Here is a 20,226-nt window from a genome sequence, read left to right as displayed (position 1 = left end):
GGCCGGAGCCTGCTGCCATCCCAAGGTATGAGGAGGAGCAGGGAACGGGGGACTCCTGCCGGCTGCCCAAAATTAGAGGAGCCGTCGCCGTCCACCGGGCGACAGAGGAGTGTCGTGCCGTCCGCCGAGGGCCGTCCAGTGCCACCGCCAGGCACCATGGAAGAGTTCACCCAGCTGCAGCATGTCAGAGCGGCACATGTCTGGGAACCGGATTTTTAAAAACAAAAATTCCTCTCTCCCCTCTCTCGTCTCTGTCGCTCCTCATCCTTCCATCTCCTTTTCTCTCGCCTCGTCTGTCTGTCCTACCCCCAGGTACCCGCAGCCACCGTGAGCGGTCCCCCCAGAGGGAAGCGGGGGGGGGAGTAGAGCGCAGTCTCGTGGGTACCCCCTGCCCTGCGAGGGGCGATGGGGGTATGTGACGAGTGGGGCGGGACCGAGAGCCGTGGGAACAGCGCGAGGCCGGTGGAGTGATTGGGAAATGAGCGACACCTGCTCCACTCACCGGTCTCGAGTCCCACGGAAGAGATTGGCAGGATACAAAAGAGGAGCGACGACAGTGAAGGACGAGAAAGGACCAGGTCTGGGTTTTATTTTGTGGTTTGGTTTTTGTTTGTGCGCGGCAGTCGCCCGTGAGGGGCTGTCGCGCTGTTTTATGTTTATTTGGTTATTAAAGTTTGATTTGAGTGTTCGCCGGTTCCCGCCTCCTTCTACCCGTGAATATGAAGTTTGTTTTATCGTTACAATAGTGTTATGGGAGGGGCCATGATCGGTGGCTCCAGTGCGTCATCAACAGTTATTATAGTGTTAGGTGAAGGGCCTTGCTCGGTGGCTCCAGTGCGTCATCAACAGTTATTATAGTGTTAGGGGAGGGGCCGTGATCGGTGGTTCCAGTGCGTTATCAACAGTTATTATAGTGTTAGGGGAGGGGCCGTGATCGGTGGCTCCAGTGCATCATCAACAGTTATTATAGTGTTAGGGGAGGGGCCGTGCTCGGTGGCTCCAGTGCGTCATCAACAGTTATTATAGTGTTAGGGGAGGGGCCGTGATCGGTGGTTCCAGTGCGTCATCAACAGTTATTATAGTGTTAGGGGAGGGGCCATGATCGGTGGCTCCAGTGCGTTATCAACAGTTATTATAGTGTTAGGGGAGGGGCCATGATCGGTGGCTCCAGTGCGGCATCGAGCCACCGTTTTAGCCCCGCCAGAAAAATCCTGAACAAAGAATTGGTGAAAAACTGTTTAATGGTCTAACTTCACTATTTAGTTCTAAAGAATTCACAGTCTTTGTAAAGTGTTTCAGCAATACATTTTTAACCTTTATAAAGAGTTTAGAAATAATTCTCAGAATTGACTTTACAGGGACTTTAAAGACCTTTTCATATGAATCAACTAAATAAAAAGAATGTTTGTGATTTAACACACCAGCAACATTGGCAATTTTAAGTGAGAAACGGTTAAATGTAGCAAAATATGGGGGATTTTTTTTTTTTATTATTCTTTTTGTTTTTAGTTTTATTTTCAAAATCTAAAACAAAACCATTTTCATATAAACTAACTAAAAAAAAAAGGTCAATAAATTAAACCAAAAAAATTAAATCAAATTTGGTCAGTTTTAAAAAAAAAAAAAAAAGTGTCACTCACTTTCATAAACTTTGATGGTCACGGTTGGCTGGTTGTCAGAAGCAGTGGAGAAGATCTGGGATTTCTTGGTGGGCACAACGGTGTTCCTGGGAATGAGTTTGGTCATCACTGCACCGACTGTCTCAATGCCCAGGGTTAAAGGGCAAACGTCCAGAAGCACCAGATCACCTGTTCAACACATTTCAGCCAGTAATCATCTCACAAGCGACGTGTGTAATTAGACAGCCCAGCCCTAGATGTGGCCATCATTAAAGGTTGTAGACAGACTCACCGATGTTCTCTTCTCCTGACAGGACTCCAGCCTGGACGGCAGCTCCGTAAGCCATGGCCTCATCCGGGTTGATTCCTCTGGACGGCTCCTTGCCGTTGAAGAACTCCTTCACCAGCTGCTTGATCTTGGGAATACGAGTGGAGCCGCCAACCAGGACAATCTCGTCAATGTCAGTCTTCTTCAGGTCAGAGTCTTCCAGAACCTTCTGCACTAGTTTCATTGTGGAGCGGAACAAGTCCTGTGAGGACAAGAGCACAAAACATTGGTTATTTTCCATGCAATACAGGCACAAGCATGGTTCTTTTTATATATCTTTTTCAATAAACTACAATACTATTTTTCAATATTTTGAATTAGTTTTTTATTTTTAGATTTTCAGTTTTCATTTTAATTCAAAAGTTTTAGTAATCTGCTGTGAGTCTTTTCTCTTTTTTTGTCATTTTAAAAAGAAAAAGGACAGGTGGTAGGACTGGGCGATATAGCTAAAAACAATTATCACAATATAATGTTTCATATTGTTTTGTATCGATAATTACTGAATTTTAAAAAAAATAATTTTCTTAAACAGAGCAGTAGAATTTTTTTTTTAATTTAACAATTATATTTTTAATTGACCCAATTTATTAAGACAAACAGCATCTTATTTTAGTCTTAAACAAAATAACAAAAAAAAGATTTAAACTAATATCTCCTTTCTTATATTTTATATGCAGATTAAATAAGTGTTAAGGAAACATTTGGCCTGTCTCCTGAGGCCACAGGAGGGCGCAATGAGCAAAAAAATGCACCTCATTAAATTGTTTATTCAATGCAATTAAATAATGACTGTCTATAAAAAGAAAGTGCATACTTTTTGTATTAGTTTAAACTAGTATTTATAAATCAAATATAATTTTGTAAATTGCATAAACAATAATGAACAAAACAGCATCATGTATTTATGCATACCTTAAAGGGGTCATCGGATGCCCATTTTGCATAAATTGATATGACTCCTTAGGGTCTTAATGAAAAGTCTGTAACAGTTTGGTTACATTTCTCAATGGTAGTGTAAAAAACACACTTTTTACCCTGTCAAAAACAGCTCTTTTCAGAGCAAGCTATTTTGTAGCATTTTCCTTTAAATGTTAATGTGCTCTACTGACCCTGCCCCTCTCTTCCGAGCTGCTCTCTAAGAGACTTTAGCCACATTCATTGTGAAACTTGCTAATTAGCAGATTATTAGGAAAGACGATTTGCAAAGATTCATGAAAAAAAACGTATATTCATTTCTTCTGTAGGTGAAGCTGGATCATGAATAATTGGCGCGAACACAGACGCATTTAGGTAGATCAGGGGTGCATTCCCTTCAAAAACAAACATAATCCACTGCGTTTTCAGCAGCACAGATGTCGGGAGTAAATGATGACTGCTATGTTCATTATAACATCCAACAACAGAACAGGAGTCATTCTTGTCTACATCTGCTCCGGCGGTGAAAAAATGGTGGACTGATGACAGTCACTCAGGGTGGGTCTAAGGTAAGATTAAAATAAAAACACTGGCTGTCAATCAAACTATCATGGGAGGGGCCTGTTTTTGTGACATCACACAGACAGGCATCTGAGATTGGCTCGATTTGAGAAAGGGGTAAAGATTTTAGTAGATTAAAATAAAAACACTGGGTGGATTTTTATCATTATAGGGTATTTGTGTACACACACTGCTTACACACATTTCAGTTCAAACAACCTGTAAAAGTGCATGCATCCGATGACTCCTTTAAAACAACTAGCCAAAGCGCCGATCACATGTAAACATATGAGACCCAGTGGTATAGAATAAAACCCCTACAAATTCTCGAGACATGTTTTCTAAATGTTGAACCTCTTTTAACTTTACATGGCTTTCTATTCATCTCGTGGGAGATGCGAGTGTAGCAGTCATAGTTGTGCGTCTCAAAAATGTGCCGAACATGCATTCTGTGTGAATGGCTTGGTTTCGGTTGTAACCTAAATAATATCTTCTCCGCATTGAGCTTCAATAGTTCTCTTATATTTTGAATGAATAATGCTGCAGCGGCGCATCTTGTGGGTTCAACTGGATATAGACTAACAAAAACATTAAAATGTTTCAAAATACACATTCGACTAATATTCCTTTTATGATTCACAGTCTCCTCATCTCAGGCAGGCACGCACTCATTTCAGCATGTGTTTGTGTTCTGCTGGCTTTCTGCTTGTCAAAACACACGCCTTTAAATGAAAAAAGTGGGTAACTATCATGCGATATATCGTTATTGATGATGGTGTACCATCGATAAATATCGATAGCGTTTCATTCCCCGGGCCTAACAGGTGGCCAAAAAATTGTGTCATATACTCGGAATTTGAGCTCTGCATTTCACCTGTCCAAGTGCACACACACAGCAGTGAGTAGTGAACAAACACACACACACACACACACCATGAACACACACACAGAGCAGTGGGCAGCCATTTTTGCTGTGGCGCTCAGGAATCAGTTGGGGGATTCGGTGCCTTGCTCAAGGGTCTCACCTCAGTTGAGGTATTGAGGGTGGAAGAAAGTGCCGGTCATTCACTCCCGGTCATGAGACTCGAACCTACGACCTTCTGGTTACAAGTCTGACTCTAACCATTAGGCCATGACTGGCCCATTTTTATTTCTTTATTAATATTACTTTTTTCTTTCAGTTTTAGTGATACTAAAATAAAAATTAACCAACTCTAGATCGGGCTGCCCAACCCTGCTCCTGGCGATCAACTGTCCTGCAAAGTTTAGCTCCAACCCTAATTAAACACACCTGCCTTTAATTTTTAATTGATCCTGAAAACCTTAATTAGTTTCCTATAACAGTATTTATTAATATTTTGAATTAGTTATTTTTAAAGTTTAAGTAATTTTGAGATATCATTTTTAATAGTTTTTGTTTTAGAATTATTTCATTAATTTTTATTTCAATTGTAGTTCATTAATAAAAAAATAAAAACAAATGAAATCTAAATAGATTATATATATATATATATATATATATATATATATATATATATATATATATATATATATATATATATATATATATAAACTAAAAAGAAATTTTCCCAATATTTATATTTTCAGATTTTTTTTCAAATAAATAGAAAATCTTTTATTAATAGAATTAATAAATTGCAGGGTTTTTTAACATTATTAATAAATTTTATTTCTAGTCTTGTTAAGGATTTGTTGGTAAAGCGGAGCTTCTCTTACCACGTTGAGCTCCTCAAACTTGGTGCGGGTCAGTGTCTCAGAGAAGTCTTCCCCTTTAAAAAAATATTCGATCTCGATGCGGGCCTGATGCTGGGTGGACAGCGCTCTCTTGGCCTTCTCCACCTCACGACGCAGTTTCTGCATGGCGCGGTTGTCCTTGCGCACGTCCTTTCCAGTTTTATCCTTGTATAGCTTGATGAAGTGCTCCATGACACGTTGATCAAAATCTTCACCACCGAGGTGAGTGTCTCCATTGGTGGCCACCACCTCGAAGACGCCATTATCGATGGTCAGCAGGGAAACGTCAAAGGTGCCGCCACCAAGATCAAACACCAGGATGTTCTTCACACCGTCACTCTTGTCCAGACCGTAAGCAATGGCGGCGGCAGTTCTGTGGAGAGCAAGATGTTCATCAGGGTAATCATTAACCAAAACCATAATATATATATAAATATATATATAAATTATTTTATTTCAAGTAACAATACTTGCAATTAAAACATTAACTGAAATAAAATATTTTTTTTAAATCCTAAACTTATTTTATTTCCGTTAGTTGCCAAAGCAACATTTCTAATTTTGAGTTGTCATTACATACAGACCAATCTCAAATCTTCCTTTTCTGTCAAAGATATTAGAAAAGGCAGTATCCTCTCAGCTTTGTTCATTTTTAGAGAGATGGTATCTGTAAGGATTTCCAGTCAGGATTTAGACCGTATCATAGTACTGAGACTGCTCTCATCAGAATTACAAATGTCATTCTTTTATCATCTGAACGCGGTTGTACCTCTGTATTAGTGCTAATGGATCTTAGCGCTGCATTTGACATTGTCGACCACAACATTATTTTGAGTAGACTAGAATATAATGTAGACATTAGTGGAATTGCATTGACATGGTTCAAATATTACTTATCTGACTGAAATCAATTCGTAGCAGTGATTGATGAGGATCACAAGTGAAGTACCACAAGGCTCAGCACTAGGACAGTTGCTTTTCACGCTTTACAATGTTACCCTTAGGAGATATCATCAGGAAACATACTTTTAGCTTTCACTGTTATGCTGATAAAACTCAGCTCTGCATTTCTATATACCAATTCGCAAAACTAACAAAATGCATAGTTGATATAAAAAAAACTGGATGACTAGTCATTTCCTACCGCTAAATTCTGAAAAAACAGAGGTGTTAAGGCCGGGAAACGCCAAGCCGACGGTCAGCCATTTGGCAACGCCAGGCTTTCAAATAAGAGTCTGTCGGGCTAGTTTGTTTGGTGTGTTCCTCACGTTAGCTCTCATTGGGCTCACACTTGTGGCAGCTTGCCTGATTCAACATGTTGAATTGGCATCGGGGGCATCGGCAAGAGTGGGAACTCTGATTGGATGTTCAGTTTAGTGAACGAGTCAGTCCCCCAGATTTAAACCGAAAGTGATGAAAACGAGCATGTAAATGAAGGCAGCACAGACAGAAGGCTGTTCTAATATTGAAAGATTTTACCCAAGCACTAAAATATGCAAATATTTTTATAACAACATGAGCCACTTAAAATGAAGAAAGTTATCAACATAACTGATATTCAAAATGGTAAACAAGTGCTGCTTTGTTTACGTTTTATTTATTTATTTAGTTTTATTCTTCATATATCTCATATCTTTTTTTCAGTTTCTCCTTTTGAATGACCAATATTTACTATTGATAGCTGCTGATATTGAGAAATAATTCCTCTCACACAGGTAAAGAAAACATGTTAGTTTGCAGTTGGCTGTAGTCTGAGCGGTGTGTTCAAGCGCAGCTTTTTACTCTAGATGCTGCCAACGTGAGGCAACAACACCGTCGGCTTTTGTCACCGCTAGTTCTTTGAAGTCGGCCTGGTGTGTCCTGGCCTTTAATTCTCGGACCAAAAACCTCCACATGTAATAACCTAGAACACTGTCTAACACTTTATGGCTGCTCTGCACTGTAAAAAATGATTGTGATTTTAACAGTAAAAGACTGTAAAAATGTTACAGTAAAAACCAGTTAATTGGTTATCATTAAGTTTCCATACTACAGTATATACAGTGAATAACTGTAATTACATTTAATGTAATTTTACAGTAAAATACTGTTAAAATTACGGTTTTTGGAAGTAAAAAAGAAAAAGTCATTGTACAATTTACAGTGAAAAAAAAAACTAAATTGACACTCCCAGAATTCCCTGTATGACACTTCATATTTTATGTTTTTTTTTTTCTGTTGAAATACCTGTTTCTTAGCTTTTTCTTATCAGTTGTGTACATATATATATTAGTATATCCCTTCTCAGCTTGTGGAAGAGCTGTTTGTAATGAGCTTTGATTCATCATGTGACTTTCTCATCACCACCTGCTTTTGGTGGTTATTAGTATTACAATGGTTCAAAACAGATATTAGTACTTCAATATGCTGGTTTCTCAACATTACATCAGTTAATGAAATACATTTTTATTGTGAATTTAAGTTAAGTCTGTAAAGCCTAAAATGTTGCTACCATATATTTAAAGGTAAAAATTCTGGCAACCACCGCTGCCTGTATTTTACCATAAATGTCACAGATTTTTTTTTTTTTACAGTGTGTCAATTCTTTGCCATTAGTTAGGACCCTAGTTGTGCTTTTTAATAGCAAGCTTTCCTTCAGCGGCAGATCATTTTCCTATTTAGCGCCCAAACTGTGGAACAATCTACCTAGCATTGTTCATGAAGCAGACACACTCTGTCAGTTTAAATCTAGACTAAAGACCCATCTCTTTAACCTGGCATACAGTCATGACCAAAAGTTTGGTAGTAACATAAATTTTGTGTTTTGCAAAGTTTGCTGCTTAAGCTGTAATGGTGTTCATTCACATTGTTTCTAGATTATTTTATAGAGTGATCAGATGCTAAAAGCTCAATTGACAATTGACTCATTGGCCAAAAAATGAACCTTTCACAAAAATAATTTCACTGTTTTTTAATCCTGACACCAAATGACCTGCTTACATTAATTGACTAATCAGATCAGCAGCACATGTGAAAGAATGAATGAATACTAGTCAGGTCAAATCACTCTCATACTAATTAGATTGTAAGAGCAGACTGATTGCTGTAAAAGGAGGGAAGAAGTGCTTCCAATCATTGTGTTCTTGTTAGCGATGGTTACTTCCAAAAAAAACACGTGCAGCCATCATAGCTTTGCATCAAAAGGGCCTCACATGCAAGGAAATTGCTACAAAGGATATTGCACCTGAAAGAGCTATTTACCGGATCATCAAAAACTTCAAGGAGAAAGGTTCGACTGCAGTGAAAAAGTCTTCAGGATGTCCCAGAGTGTCAAGGACAGACTAAAATTAATCATCAATTACAAAGATCCTAAACAACAATATTTTCACTGAAGAAGCCCCCTTCCAACTGTTTGGGACATCTGAAAAATCGTTTCTTCTGAGAAGAAAAGGTGAACGCTACCATGAGCCCTGTGTTGTACCAACAGTGAAGCCTTCTTAGACCATTCATGTGTGTGGTTGCTTTTCAACCAAGGGAGTGGGCTCTCATAATTCTGCCCAAAACATCAACAAAGACTTTGCCATGTTCTTCATAAATAAAATTAAAACCATCAGTGCACAATTTTCCACACCACAATCTGTCAAGCACATCTTACCAGCAAACATACACTCGTTCACATCCTTCTCTTCACTCTCTGAGGCAGAAGTCTCCAAACTCATCCTTTCTAATCCGCTCATGATCTGCTTGATCCTATTCCATCTCATCTCCTTCAAGCCATTTATCTTGCAGTTGTATCTGCACTCACTCACATCATTAACAAATACCTTCACACTGGTGTTTTTCCCCCAGCATTTAGACAGGCTCATATAACCCCACTACTTAAGAAACACACCCTTAACCCATCTCCTTTAGAGAACTTCAGACCAGTTTCCCTTCTTCCTTTCACTGCAAAAAACATTGAACGAGTCTCTGCCTTTCTCACATAGAACAACCTCCTCAACAGCAACTGGTCTGGTTTCAGAAGTGAACATTCAAACGAGACTGTCTTGCTCTAAGTTGTTGAAGCCCCAAGACTGGCAAGAGCAGATTCCAAATCTTCAATACTTATCTTGCTGGATCTGTCTGCTCCTTTTGACATGGTTAATCACCAGATCCTCCTGTCAACCCTATTCTGTCCTTCAGAAACATGGCTTTTCATATCACTGCTATCCCGATGACACTCAACTCTACCTCTCATTCCATCCTGATGATCCGACGCTAGCTGCGAGTCGATGCGTCCGTCATTACCAGAGTGTGCACCAAGCCCAGGGGAACCCCCCAGCTGATGAGAACTGGGTTGCGCCACAGCCTCAGAGCTTCGATGCAGCCGCCAGAGACCACAAACAGCCCGAATTCCACGCCGTCCAAGGGACTAGAGATTTCAACCATATCTGCAGCAGGCGCATGTGTAGTAAACCTAAATGACACACTGCTGACGCTGCTGCTATGATTCCCAGCAGCCTATGAAATTTCTTCAAGTGAATAGAGTTGGCCAGGTCTGAAATGGCACAGGGAAGACAAAATGGCCACTGAGCGCTCCAGAGAGAGGCGGGTGCGCATCTCCACCAAGTTAAAACACACCCCCAGACTGACTCTGGCTGAGAATGCTCTTCTGCATGTTGACACATAGCCCTAGGGAGTCCAAGTGACGAAGCAGCGTGTCTATATGGCCGACTATCGTGTCCCGGGACTGAGCTTAAATCAGCCAGTCATCCAGATAGTTGAGAACGTGCATCTCACTCGCTCTGAGGGGAAAAGGCAGTGCATCCATGCACTTTGAGAAAGTGCGTGGGGCCAAAGCCAGCCCAAATGGAAGAACACCAGGATCTCATGGTCTGCTGCTGGAAAACGCACCTCGGCATCACGTGGCTCAATGCTTTGGCATGCTCATTAAACTCCTAAAAGATCTAAACCACGTAATCAACGAAGACACCGAAAAATACGGAAGGAGTCACCGGGGCATTAAGGAGAACTTTATGGTCTGAGTCCTTGAGGTCAGGAAGGAAGACCATAAAGCCCATAGCCTTACCGATTGCCTGAGCTGCATGCTTTGTGGGCATCAAAGCAAAGTCTGTAGCTGCGCGCCAATCATTAAGGGCAGTTCACGAGTTCACCCTTACATCTAATCTGTTAGCAAATAGTAAGCATATTTTGGCGTGCTGTCCTGGGGGAGGGCTCCGAGCCCGGAATATAGCCCGAACCCGAAGAACTCCCCCTGTCCCTAATGTGGGATAAAAACAGATTAGGAATAACGTATTGTGCTAGTTAAGATGGTTAGCTAAACGAGTTGCACCTGAGCCAAATTGGTTGATTATATGATCACACGTATTGTGCTAGTTAAGATGGTTAGCTAAACGAGTTGCACCTGAGCCAAATTGGTTGATTATCTGATCATGCTCCTCCCGAACCTTGTTAATAAAACATCATATAAATAAAAAAAAAAGTCAAAAAATGTTCATTGTAGATATTATCATTAGATTAGATTAGATTAAACTTTATTGTCATTGCACATGTAAGGTACAAGGCAACGAAATGCAGTTAGCATCTAACCAGAAGTGCAATAAGCAGTAAGTACAGAATATACAGTGTCTACAATATGTTACAAATGTACAATAAATATACAAATAAGGCAGTTTTATGGACATAATTTACATATTTTAAATACTATCAGCATGATATACAGATTGGTGTACAATGAACATACTATACAAATGGATGTACACTATAAACAGATACTATGAACATATGAACATCATTTACACTAGTGCAATGGACAGTAAAAGTGCATAGAAAATATTTCAGTGTGCAAATGGATTACTTGGTATTCTGGATGAACAGACAGTAGTGCAAGTAATAACAAGTTTACTGTTTTTTGCTTGTTTGTAAATCAGATGTAGTGATGAGGAGGGGTGAGGAGTCAGTGTGTGGGTGGTGGTGGTGGGGGGGTTGTGTCAGAGGGCAGAGTTCAGTAAGGAGACAGCTGTAGGGAAAAAGCTGTTCCTGAATCTGCTGGTCCTTGTCCGGAGGCTCCTGAAGCGCCTCCCGGAGGGCAGGAGGTTAAACAGTCTATGGTCAGGGTGAGAAGAGTCCTTAAGAATGCTGCGAGCTTGACGTAGACAGCATTTCTTATGGGTGTCCTCAATAGCAGGAAGTGGTGTCCCTGTGATGCATTGGGTGGTTTTCACCACCCTCTGCAGTGCCTTGCGGTCAGCAACTGAGCAGTTCCATACCAGACGGTAATACAACTGGTCAGGATGCTCTCGATGGCACAACGGTAAAAGTTCACCAGGATGGCTGAAGACAGCTGGTTCTTCTTCAGTGTCCTGAGGATGAGCTGATGAGCCTTCTTGACCAGGCTGGAGGTGTTTGTGATCCAGGACAGGTCCTCCGAGATGGTGGTTCCCAGGAACTTGAAGCTGGACACACGTTCAACAACAATCTCCGTTAATGTGGATGGGGTCATGCATGCTTCCTTTCTTCTTCCTGAAGTCCACAATGAGCACCTTTATCTTGCTGGTGTTAAGGAGCAGGTTGTTGTCAGCGCACCATGCGGCCAGGTGCTGTACCTCCTCCCTGTAGGCAGTCTCATCGTTGTCTCTGATGAGGCAATGTTGTCAATCACCGCGGTGTCATCTGCAAACTTAATGATGGAGTTTGATCCATGCACAGGCTTGCTGTCGTGGGTGTAGCGGGAGTAGAGGAATGGGCTCAGCACACAGCCCTGTGGTACGCCAGTGTTGAGTGTGATGGTGGTGGAGCAGTGTAATAAACAAATAAACAAAAAAACAGTGTTAAATTCTGAACTGAAGTTGACAAAAAACATCCGTAAATATGTGTTGTTATTGTCCAAAAGTGAAACTGAAAAAAAAAATAGGTGGAATGGTACACAGATGTCATGGTACCTTGGATTGGGGGTCACTGTTCGATACGATTTTGGTACAGGAAAAAAAAACTTATCTTTTCATTTATTTTGAACAGACAGTAATGCAAATTTTTAGAACTAAATATTACATTATGTTAAATATATATAATCTGCAGTACATATACAGGTGCATCTCAATAAATTAGAATGTCGTGGAAAAGTTAATTTATTTCAGTAATTCAACTCAGATTGTGAAACTCATGTATTAAATAAATTCAATTTACACAGACTGAAGTAGTTTAAGGTTCTTTTAATTGTGATGATTTTGCTCACATTTAACAAAAATCTCAACAAATTAGAATATGGTGACATGCCAATCAGCTAATCAACTCAAAACACTTGCAAAGTTTTCCTGAGCCTTCAAAATGGTCTATCAGTTTGGTTCACGAGGCTACACAATTATGGGGAAGACTGCTGATTTGACAGTTGTCCAGAACACAATCATTGACACCCTTCTCAAGGAGGGTAAGCCACAAACATTCATTGCCAAAGAAGCTGGCCGTCACAGAGTGCTGTTTCTAAGCATGTTAAAAGAAAGTTGAGTGGAAGGAAAAAGTGTGGAAGAAAAAGATGCACAACCAACCGAGAGAACCGCAGCTTTATGAGGATTGTCAAGCAAAATAGATTCAAGAATTTGAGTGAACCAGGAATTGACTGAGGCTGGGATCAAGGCATCAAGAGCCACCACACACAGACGTGTCAAGGAATTTGGCTACAGTTGTCGTATTCCTTGTTAAGCCACTCGTCAGAGGTGTCTTACCTGGGCTCAGGAGAAGAAGAACTGGACTGTTGCCCAGTGGTCCGAAGTCCTCTTTTCAGATGAGAGCAAGTTTTGTATTTCATTTGGAAACCAAGGTCCTAGAGTCTGAAGGAAGGGTGGAGAAGCTCATAGCCCAAGTTGCTTGAATTCCAGTGTTAAGTTTCCACAGTCTGTGATGATTCGGGGTACAATGTCATCTGCTGGTGTTGGTCCATTGTGTTTTTTAAAAACCAAAGTCACTGCACCCGTTTACCAAGAAATTTTGGAGCACTTCATGCTTCCTTCTGCTGACCAGCTTTTTGAAGATGCTGATTTCATTTTCCAGCAGGATTTTGCACTTGCCCACACTGCCAAAAGCACCAAAAGTTGGTTAAATGACCATGGTCTTGGTGTGCTTGACTGGCCAGCAAACTCACCAGACCTGAACCCCACAGAGAATCTATAGGGTATTGTCAAGAGGAAAATGAGAAACAAGAGACCAAAAAATGCAGATGAACTGAAGGCCACTGTCAAAGCAACCTGGGCTTCCAGACCACCTCCTTGCCACACCGAATTGAGGCAGGTATTAAAGCAAAAGGAGTCCCTACTAAGTATTGAGTTCATATACAGTAAATGAACATACTTTCCAGAAGGTCAACAATTCATTTAAAAAAATTTTTTATTATTATTATTTATTGGTCTTATGAAGTATTCTAATTTGGTTTTTTTTAAATGTGAGCAAAATCATGACAATTAAAAGAACCAAAGACTTAAACTACTTCAGTCAGTTTGCACTGAATTTATTTAATACACAAGTTTCATCATTTGAGTTGAACTACTGAAATAAACGAACTTTTCCACGACATTCTAATTTACTGAGATGCACCTGTATACATACAAGGAATAAATTCTTGAAATATATTAGATTAGTTTACAGATAAACAAGGGGGAAAAAGTATGACACGTAACGTAGCCGTAATGTAAAATGCTGCGTTTCAGTTCAATTTTGTGACAAGCTTAACTTGTTCACAGAACTTGTACACAGACTGCTGACCGGTGTGCATGTGTGGAGACGCTGTCTGCTCTGGAGAGCCCCTGTGTATTGCTTATGCAACTGTGTCATATTGAGCGCTGGTAGTGTGACGTTCTGTTTATTTACTCAAACCCGAATAAAATCACCAGCAGCAGTCAAGCCGACCCCGTCCTCTTCCTTCTTAATCATTGACAATTTAAAACTTTTACACAAACCCTGAAACCAAGCAAGAAAACAACAAAACCAACACCGTCATGCAAACAACAAGTACACCATTTGCAGATGTCATCTCATCCCTCGTGGTCATCCATCAAGAGCAACACCAAACGTAACTGGATTTGCGGACTGACCAGGAACGACACTTCCAGGCCATTATCCTGGCGCAACAGGAGGACCACGAGAGGTTCTGGAACTGGATGGACCGGAAGGTTCGGGTAGAAATGGCAATTCAGCAGACCCCGGCCCCCAACCTCCCGCTGAACAAGATGGGGGCTCAGGACGACCCCTGAATCTGTTCGCTGGACCTGAGCGAGAGCGTCCAACCCTTCATGATGGCCCAACGGCTCAGCCATGCAATTGGCGGAGGATCAGATGGTGGCGTGCCCTGAGGTCGGGGAATCCATTCCAGCTGTTTCTCTCTTTTCCCCTTTATTTTCTCCCTCTCTCCCTGCATTTTGACTTGTCCCTCTTTCCAGGTCCCATCCTCCAGGTCCTCCACGAGTCCTGCCCCGAGGGCGGGGTGGGACCAGACCGGATTATGCTGCTGGCCCGAGAGCTCTGCCCAGGGGGACCATGGCTGGGACCTATACAGCGTCCATTTTCCAGCTCTCTCGACGCCAATCATTTGACCACAATGATCCGGGTCCCGGATGCCCCGCAGGCTGCCCCCGGTCAGGCTGACTGGTACCAAACACCTGTGAGTATTTCGGGGGTAACTATCAGGCTCTGGTGTATTCAGGATGTAACCAAACCTTTATCCATCAAAGCCTGATTCAGCCCGAGGCATTGGATCTATGCAACACAATATCCTGAGGCAGTGGCCACGGGGACGGGGTGAAATATCCTTTAGTGTCCACTGTTATTCGATTTAGGGGACAAAATCATAGTGTAGAGGTCGCAGTTAACCCACACCTCTGACATGTGCTAATTCTGGGGACTAATTGGCCTGCTTTTAGTGAATTATTGGGATGGTTATGTGCGGATGTCTCTTGGGAAAAGAAAAAGCAGGGAAGGAGGGCGCTCATGCTGGTAGGAGAGGCTGAACAGGGACCACTGCGATCTGTACCAGCGGAACAGAATCAAATTGAGAGGCTGATCCTCTCAGGACACAATGATTTTCCTCTGGAACAGTCTCAGAATGAGTCATTAAAACATGCTTTTGAACAGGTCCGACAGTCAACCTCTCCAACCTGCTCGTCTGCTTTCCTATTCATATTTTGGGATTATAATAACCGGTTGTATCGAGTAAACCAAGACGCTCAGACAACGGAAGATACAACACAGCTTTTAGTGCCAAAAAGCCATCGGGAAATGCTTTTCCAGGCGGTTCATTGTAATCCCATGGCTAGACATTTAGGTCAAATAACAACACTAAATTGTCTCATGGCCTGTGTTTTTTTTTTTTTTTGGCTGGGCATTTATGAGAATGTGTGCAGGTGGTGTGTGTCTTGTCATGAATGTCAGCTGGTAAATTCACCGGCCTCCCCAAAACGCCACTGCACCCTCTACCGTTAATGCAGGTCCCCTTCGAAAAAGGATTGGAATGGACCTCATCGGGCCATTAGAACGATCCGCAAGAGGGCATCATTTTGCATTAATGCTGGTGGACTATGCAACATGATATCCGGAGACAGTGGCACTCCGTAGCATTTCCGCCAAGAGGGTTGCGGATGCACTGTTTCAATTAATATCCCGAGTGGGGATCCTGAAAGAGATCCTCACTGACCAAGGCCAGCGTCTATGTCTGTACGAATTATTAAGCATTAAGTCAATTTGCACCAGTGTCCATCACCCACAAACGAAGGGACAATTTAATAGCACTTTAAAATCCTTAGTTCACGAGGATGCCAAAGATTGGGATAAATGGTTGGAACCCCTCTTGTTCGCAGTGTGGGAGGTCCTGCAAGCCTCTACGGGGGTTTCCCCTTTGAGCTTCTTAATGGACGTGTAAGGAGTGAAATTATTTCCTTATGAAATGAATTCTTTGTGAAGCCAGACTTTCAGGAACTCTCACAATGCAAATGCAGATGCACCAAAACAATGGGCTTTGATCTCCTCGTGGACCAAACAAACAGATAGGAAGATCTGGAAGAAAGACCATTTGCTCTTTGGTACCTTCACCCATCCTTCCCCCCAGGGCACATGGTCCAGGCATCTAACAGTTGTTACGCTCACATAAAACATTTACTATATCTTCAGGATTCATGCTTGTAAACTTTTCATGTTTGGTATCATTTTAAAGGTCTCTAAAATGGTCTCAATTTCAAAGTAGTCATTTATATTATGAGAAAGATTGAAAACTTTTGTAGAATTGTAGAATCTGCTGAGAAGGGGGTGTGCCCCCCTTTAGGGGTCTGTGAGAATGTTTATCTCCAGCCAGGTGTGACCCTGATGTGACCACGGGAACCTAAAAAAACCAAAAGGTCTTTTATGTTTTTACAGCTGATTTGAAGATTATTTGTTGTCTGGTCTGAGTATTTAAGGGAAGTGACAAAACACTACTGGGCGATTCTGTTGCCAGAAAGCCCGTAGTGTGGAGTGTATTTCATATGCTCCATACTATGTATCTTCCTGAAGTCAGGTATACTATTATGTTATTGTGTTAAACACATTGTGCCTACAGAGCACACTGTATAGTTGTTTGTGCTACTACATGTACACATTGGCTAGTTAAGTTTTATTCTCTAAAACACCTGAGTGCTTTGCTATGCATTTTAGACCATGTGTCTTAAATTAGGATAACTGTTACATGTGTGACTATGTTAAATTTGTGTGCCTCCTGCATGGATCACTTGGCCGTTCCCAATATGGCTACAGTGTCTTTGTGCAGGAGCAAAGTTGCAACTACAATGTGATTTACAATTACACTATCCTTTCTAAATTGGCTTCTAATTATTTTCATTATGTAATTGGCATGATACAATTTTACCTGACTGATAATAAATTGTTATATTTGATTTATTCTGCATTATTCTTAACTCATTATTACTAGTAGATTAAAGCGAAGGTATTACCTCAAATCTGTGTTCAGGATTGTTCATACGAAAGGTTTAATAGATGGAGCATGGGGCACATCAATTGAATCCATTTCGATTTCTGACTATCACTGTCTTAAATAAGTTGCAGTTTTCGTAAATATATAAAAAACTATACTTTTTGTACGAGTAAGCAGGGCGCAACCGACTTAAAGGTAGATATTTACCCTGGCATCCAATGTTTAAGATCAGACTGACGAGTTTGTGTTCGGGAAGAGCATTCAATCGGCCGAAATGTTACTTCTAAAGCGATACCGGGTCTGCAGTGAACGAATAATTGAAAGTATGGGATTTTCAGAATACTCAAATATCTAAAATTAATAAACAATGGATATCTGTGATCAGCTTTTGATAGAAATATTGCCTAAATTTAATGATCACGTGAAATTGGAGTCAGATTAAACATGGAGCTAGACTAAAATTCAAACTAAATCCTGATAGATTCAGAGGCGCAAATAAAAGACCGAATACACAATAAACCTTCGACCAGGCCGCTGGATTCCGCTTTTTGGGCTGGCGGGTGGATCCTTACAGTTAATTTTTGACCCTACAGACGTCAGCCCTGAGGGGTTTGGACATCCTGAGAAAAACTTGGGAGAACGGAGCTTCTCAAGGTAAAAATTTAACTCTGCATGTAATGGACCTGAGAACAAAACTCCACACTTTGGGGCGGCTATCTATGGAGAATTTGTTACAGGCTCAGGGCAAACAAAGCCAGCTCTAAAACAAGCGAAAAGAACATCACTCGCCCACATCAAATTGAGCACTAAAATTCAATCCCCCGATCTGGCCCCAGGATGATATCATCTCTCACCCTCCCAGCTCACTGATGTGGCCAAGTTGCTGGCAGAATTTGTAGAATGTGTTCTCGCCCCTACCTGGTTGAACAAATCTCATTCATCACCGAGCCAGGCATAGTAGTGCGCAATCAGCCGTAATGTTTACCTGAGCACAAGAAAAAAGTGGTTCAGACCGAATTAGAGGCAATGCTCAAAATGGGGGTAATAGAAGAATCCAACAGTGATTGGGCGAGCCCAATAGTTTTAGTTCCTAAGACAGATGGCTCTGTTCGATTTTGTGTGGATTACCGCAAAGTAAATTCAGTGTCTAAATTCAACGCGTATCCAATGCCGCGAGTTGACGAATTGCTTGACTGGCTGGGCAATTCTTGTTTTAATTCGACACTGGATTTAACAAAAGGATATTGGCAGATCCCCTTATCGCCTGTATCTAAAGAAAAGACGGTCTTCACAACACCGTTTGGATTGCACCAATTCATTACGTATCCATTCGGGTTGTGGCGCCGGCCACTTTTCAGCGTCTCATGGACCATATTCTCTGGCCCCATAATACATATGCCACTGCCTATTTAGATGACATCATCATCCTTGGCAATATAGATCTGCAGTGGCTCCACCGCATGAAGGACACCAACGCGCAGATCACTCGTTTGTATCTGGCTTTAAAGCATTTTAAATTCCAGGTGGTCCACAGACCGGGTGTACAGATGGCTGTGGCTGTCTTTCTCTCCAGAAATGGGGGGGCTGCAGCCCGGACAGCTCCCCGGCCTGAGTCGGGTGGTGGGGGTATGTGGTGAGGGGGGCGTGGTTCAGCGAGGTCTGCAGTGGGAGAGACAGTTGAGAGACGAGCGGTGAGTAAGTGGGTCAAATGCAAATGACAAACACCTGTGTCTTGTTCCAGTAATTGGCATGGAGAGACAACATAAAGAGGCCCGGGAATGAGAAGGCAGGCAGAGAAGGACAGACTGCTGACTGGTGTGCATGTGTGGAGACTGTGTCTGCTCTGGAGAGCCCCTGTGTATTGCTTATGCAACTGTGTTATATTGAGCGCTTATAGTGCGAAGTTCTGTTTATTTACTGAAACCCAAATAAAATCACCAGCAGCAGTCAAGCCGACCCCGTCCTCTTCCTTCTCAATCATTGACTTTGTTAGAGTTTTGTTTTCATTGTAAGCGTACACAAAAAAAGCAGACCTTCATATGGTGATGCGTTATTAAGTGTTTAAAAGTTAATTCTGCTGGTATAAGGAAACAATAAAAAAATATGCTTAAGCGTTCCGTGCCGGTGGGTGTACACACACACACACAAAACACATCAGTTCCTGCATTGCTAACTTGACAGCACAGTAGGTACTTTATCAAAATAAAATACAGTGAGCCAAACATCAGCACGCCTGCCTCTGTGTTACCGTTGGAACTGAAGTACAAAGCCGATTAATTTATATAATAAATCATTTAGCATTCAGATACATTACCCTGCAAATATGGAAATATTATGGAATATTATGATTTGTGCTGAATGAGAGAGGTAGGATTCACAAACACAAAGCTCCATTTCACAAACAGTTGAGTGCACAAGCCTTTGAAGCAGGGTTCTTCAATAGGTGGGAGAAAACTTTTTGGCCCGCGCTAATTTCAAATAATGTGGCATGAAAATACAAATGCAGCATCAGAAAGCGACATTAACTTACATCATGTCTACACCGGACGCGAGCGGTGTGACAAATCCTCAACAGAAAACTGGTGACTCGTTCTATTTATGACGTGCTGACACAAAGTTCAAATGATTTACAATGAGTTGTCTCGTCCAGTGTAGATATAGGCCTACGATGTGACAGCAAAAACATGGCAAGTGTGAAGTAAAGAAAAGCATCTATTGTTGCTTTCACAATGGCTATAAAGATCACGCAAAATAATATTCAGAATCAGAACTAGAAGAGCTTTATTACCAAGTATGTTTACACACACAAGGAATTTGACTTGGTGACAGGAGCTTCCAGTGTAGAATAAAGTACAACATAGTGCAGACATACATAGGAACAACACAGTAGGGATGTAATATAACACTAATATAAAAAAAGAAAAACAAAACATTAAATAATGTACTATATATACAGGAATAGAAGTATAGGAAAAAATAGTTTTTGTGTCTGGCTGTTCTGGTGGTCAGTGCTCTGTAGCGCCGACCAGAAGGCAACAGTTCGAACAGAGAGTGGGCTGGGTGCGAGGGGTCCAAGGTGATTTTTTTTATAGCCCCTTTTCCTCACTCTGAAGATGTAAAGA

General features: G+C 41.5%; 1 protein-coding gene across 1 annotated transcript in view; it reads right to left on the bottom strand.

Moving 5' to 3' along the window:
- The window catches only part of LOC109074527 (endoplasmic reticulum chaperone BiP-like), a 43,344-nt gene that overhangs the window by 11,340 nt on the left and 11,778 nt on the right, over window positions 1–20,226 (bottom strand). The window contains exons 6-8 of the mRNA XM_042751468.1: window positions 5,161–5,551; window positions 1,912–2,149; window positions 1,641–1,808 (exon numbers count right to left, since the gene is read on the bottom strand). Coding sequence (XP_042607402.1) covers window positions 1,641–1,808; window positions 1,912–2,149; window positions 5,161–5,551 — 797 coding nt within the window. The remainder of the gene's footprint in view (window positions 1–1,640; window positions 1,809–1,911; window positions 2,150–5,160; window positions 5,552–20,226) is intronic.

This window comes from Cyprinus carpio, chromosome A5 (genome assembly GCF_018340385.1).
Source record: "Cyprinus carpio isolate SPL01 chromosome A5, ASM1834038v1, whole genome shotgun sequence".
In the NCBI taxonomy this organism is placed as follows: domain Eukaryota; kingdom Metazoa; phylum Chordata; class Actinopteri; order Cypriniformes; family Cyprinidae; genus Cyprinus; species Cyprinus carpio.
The sequence above is the reverse complement of the archived record's forward strand: the minus strand, read 5'-3'. Positions and strand labels throughout refer to the sequence as shown.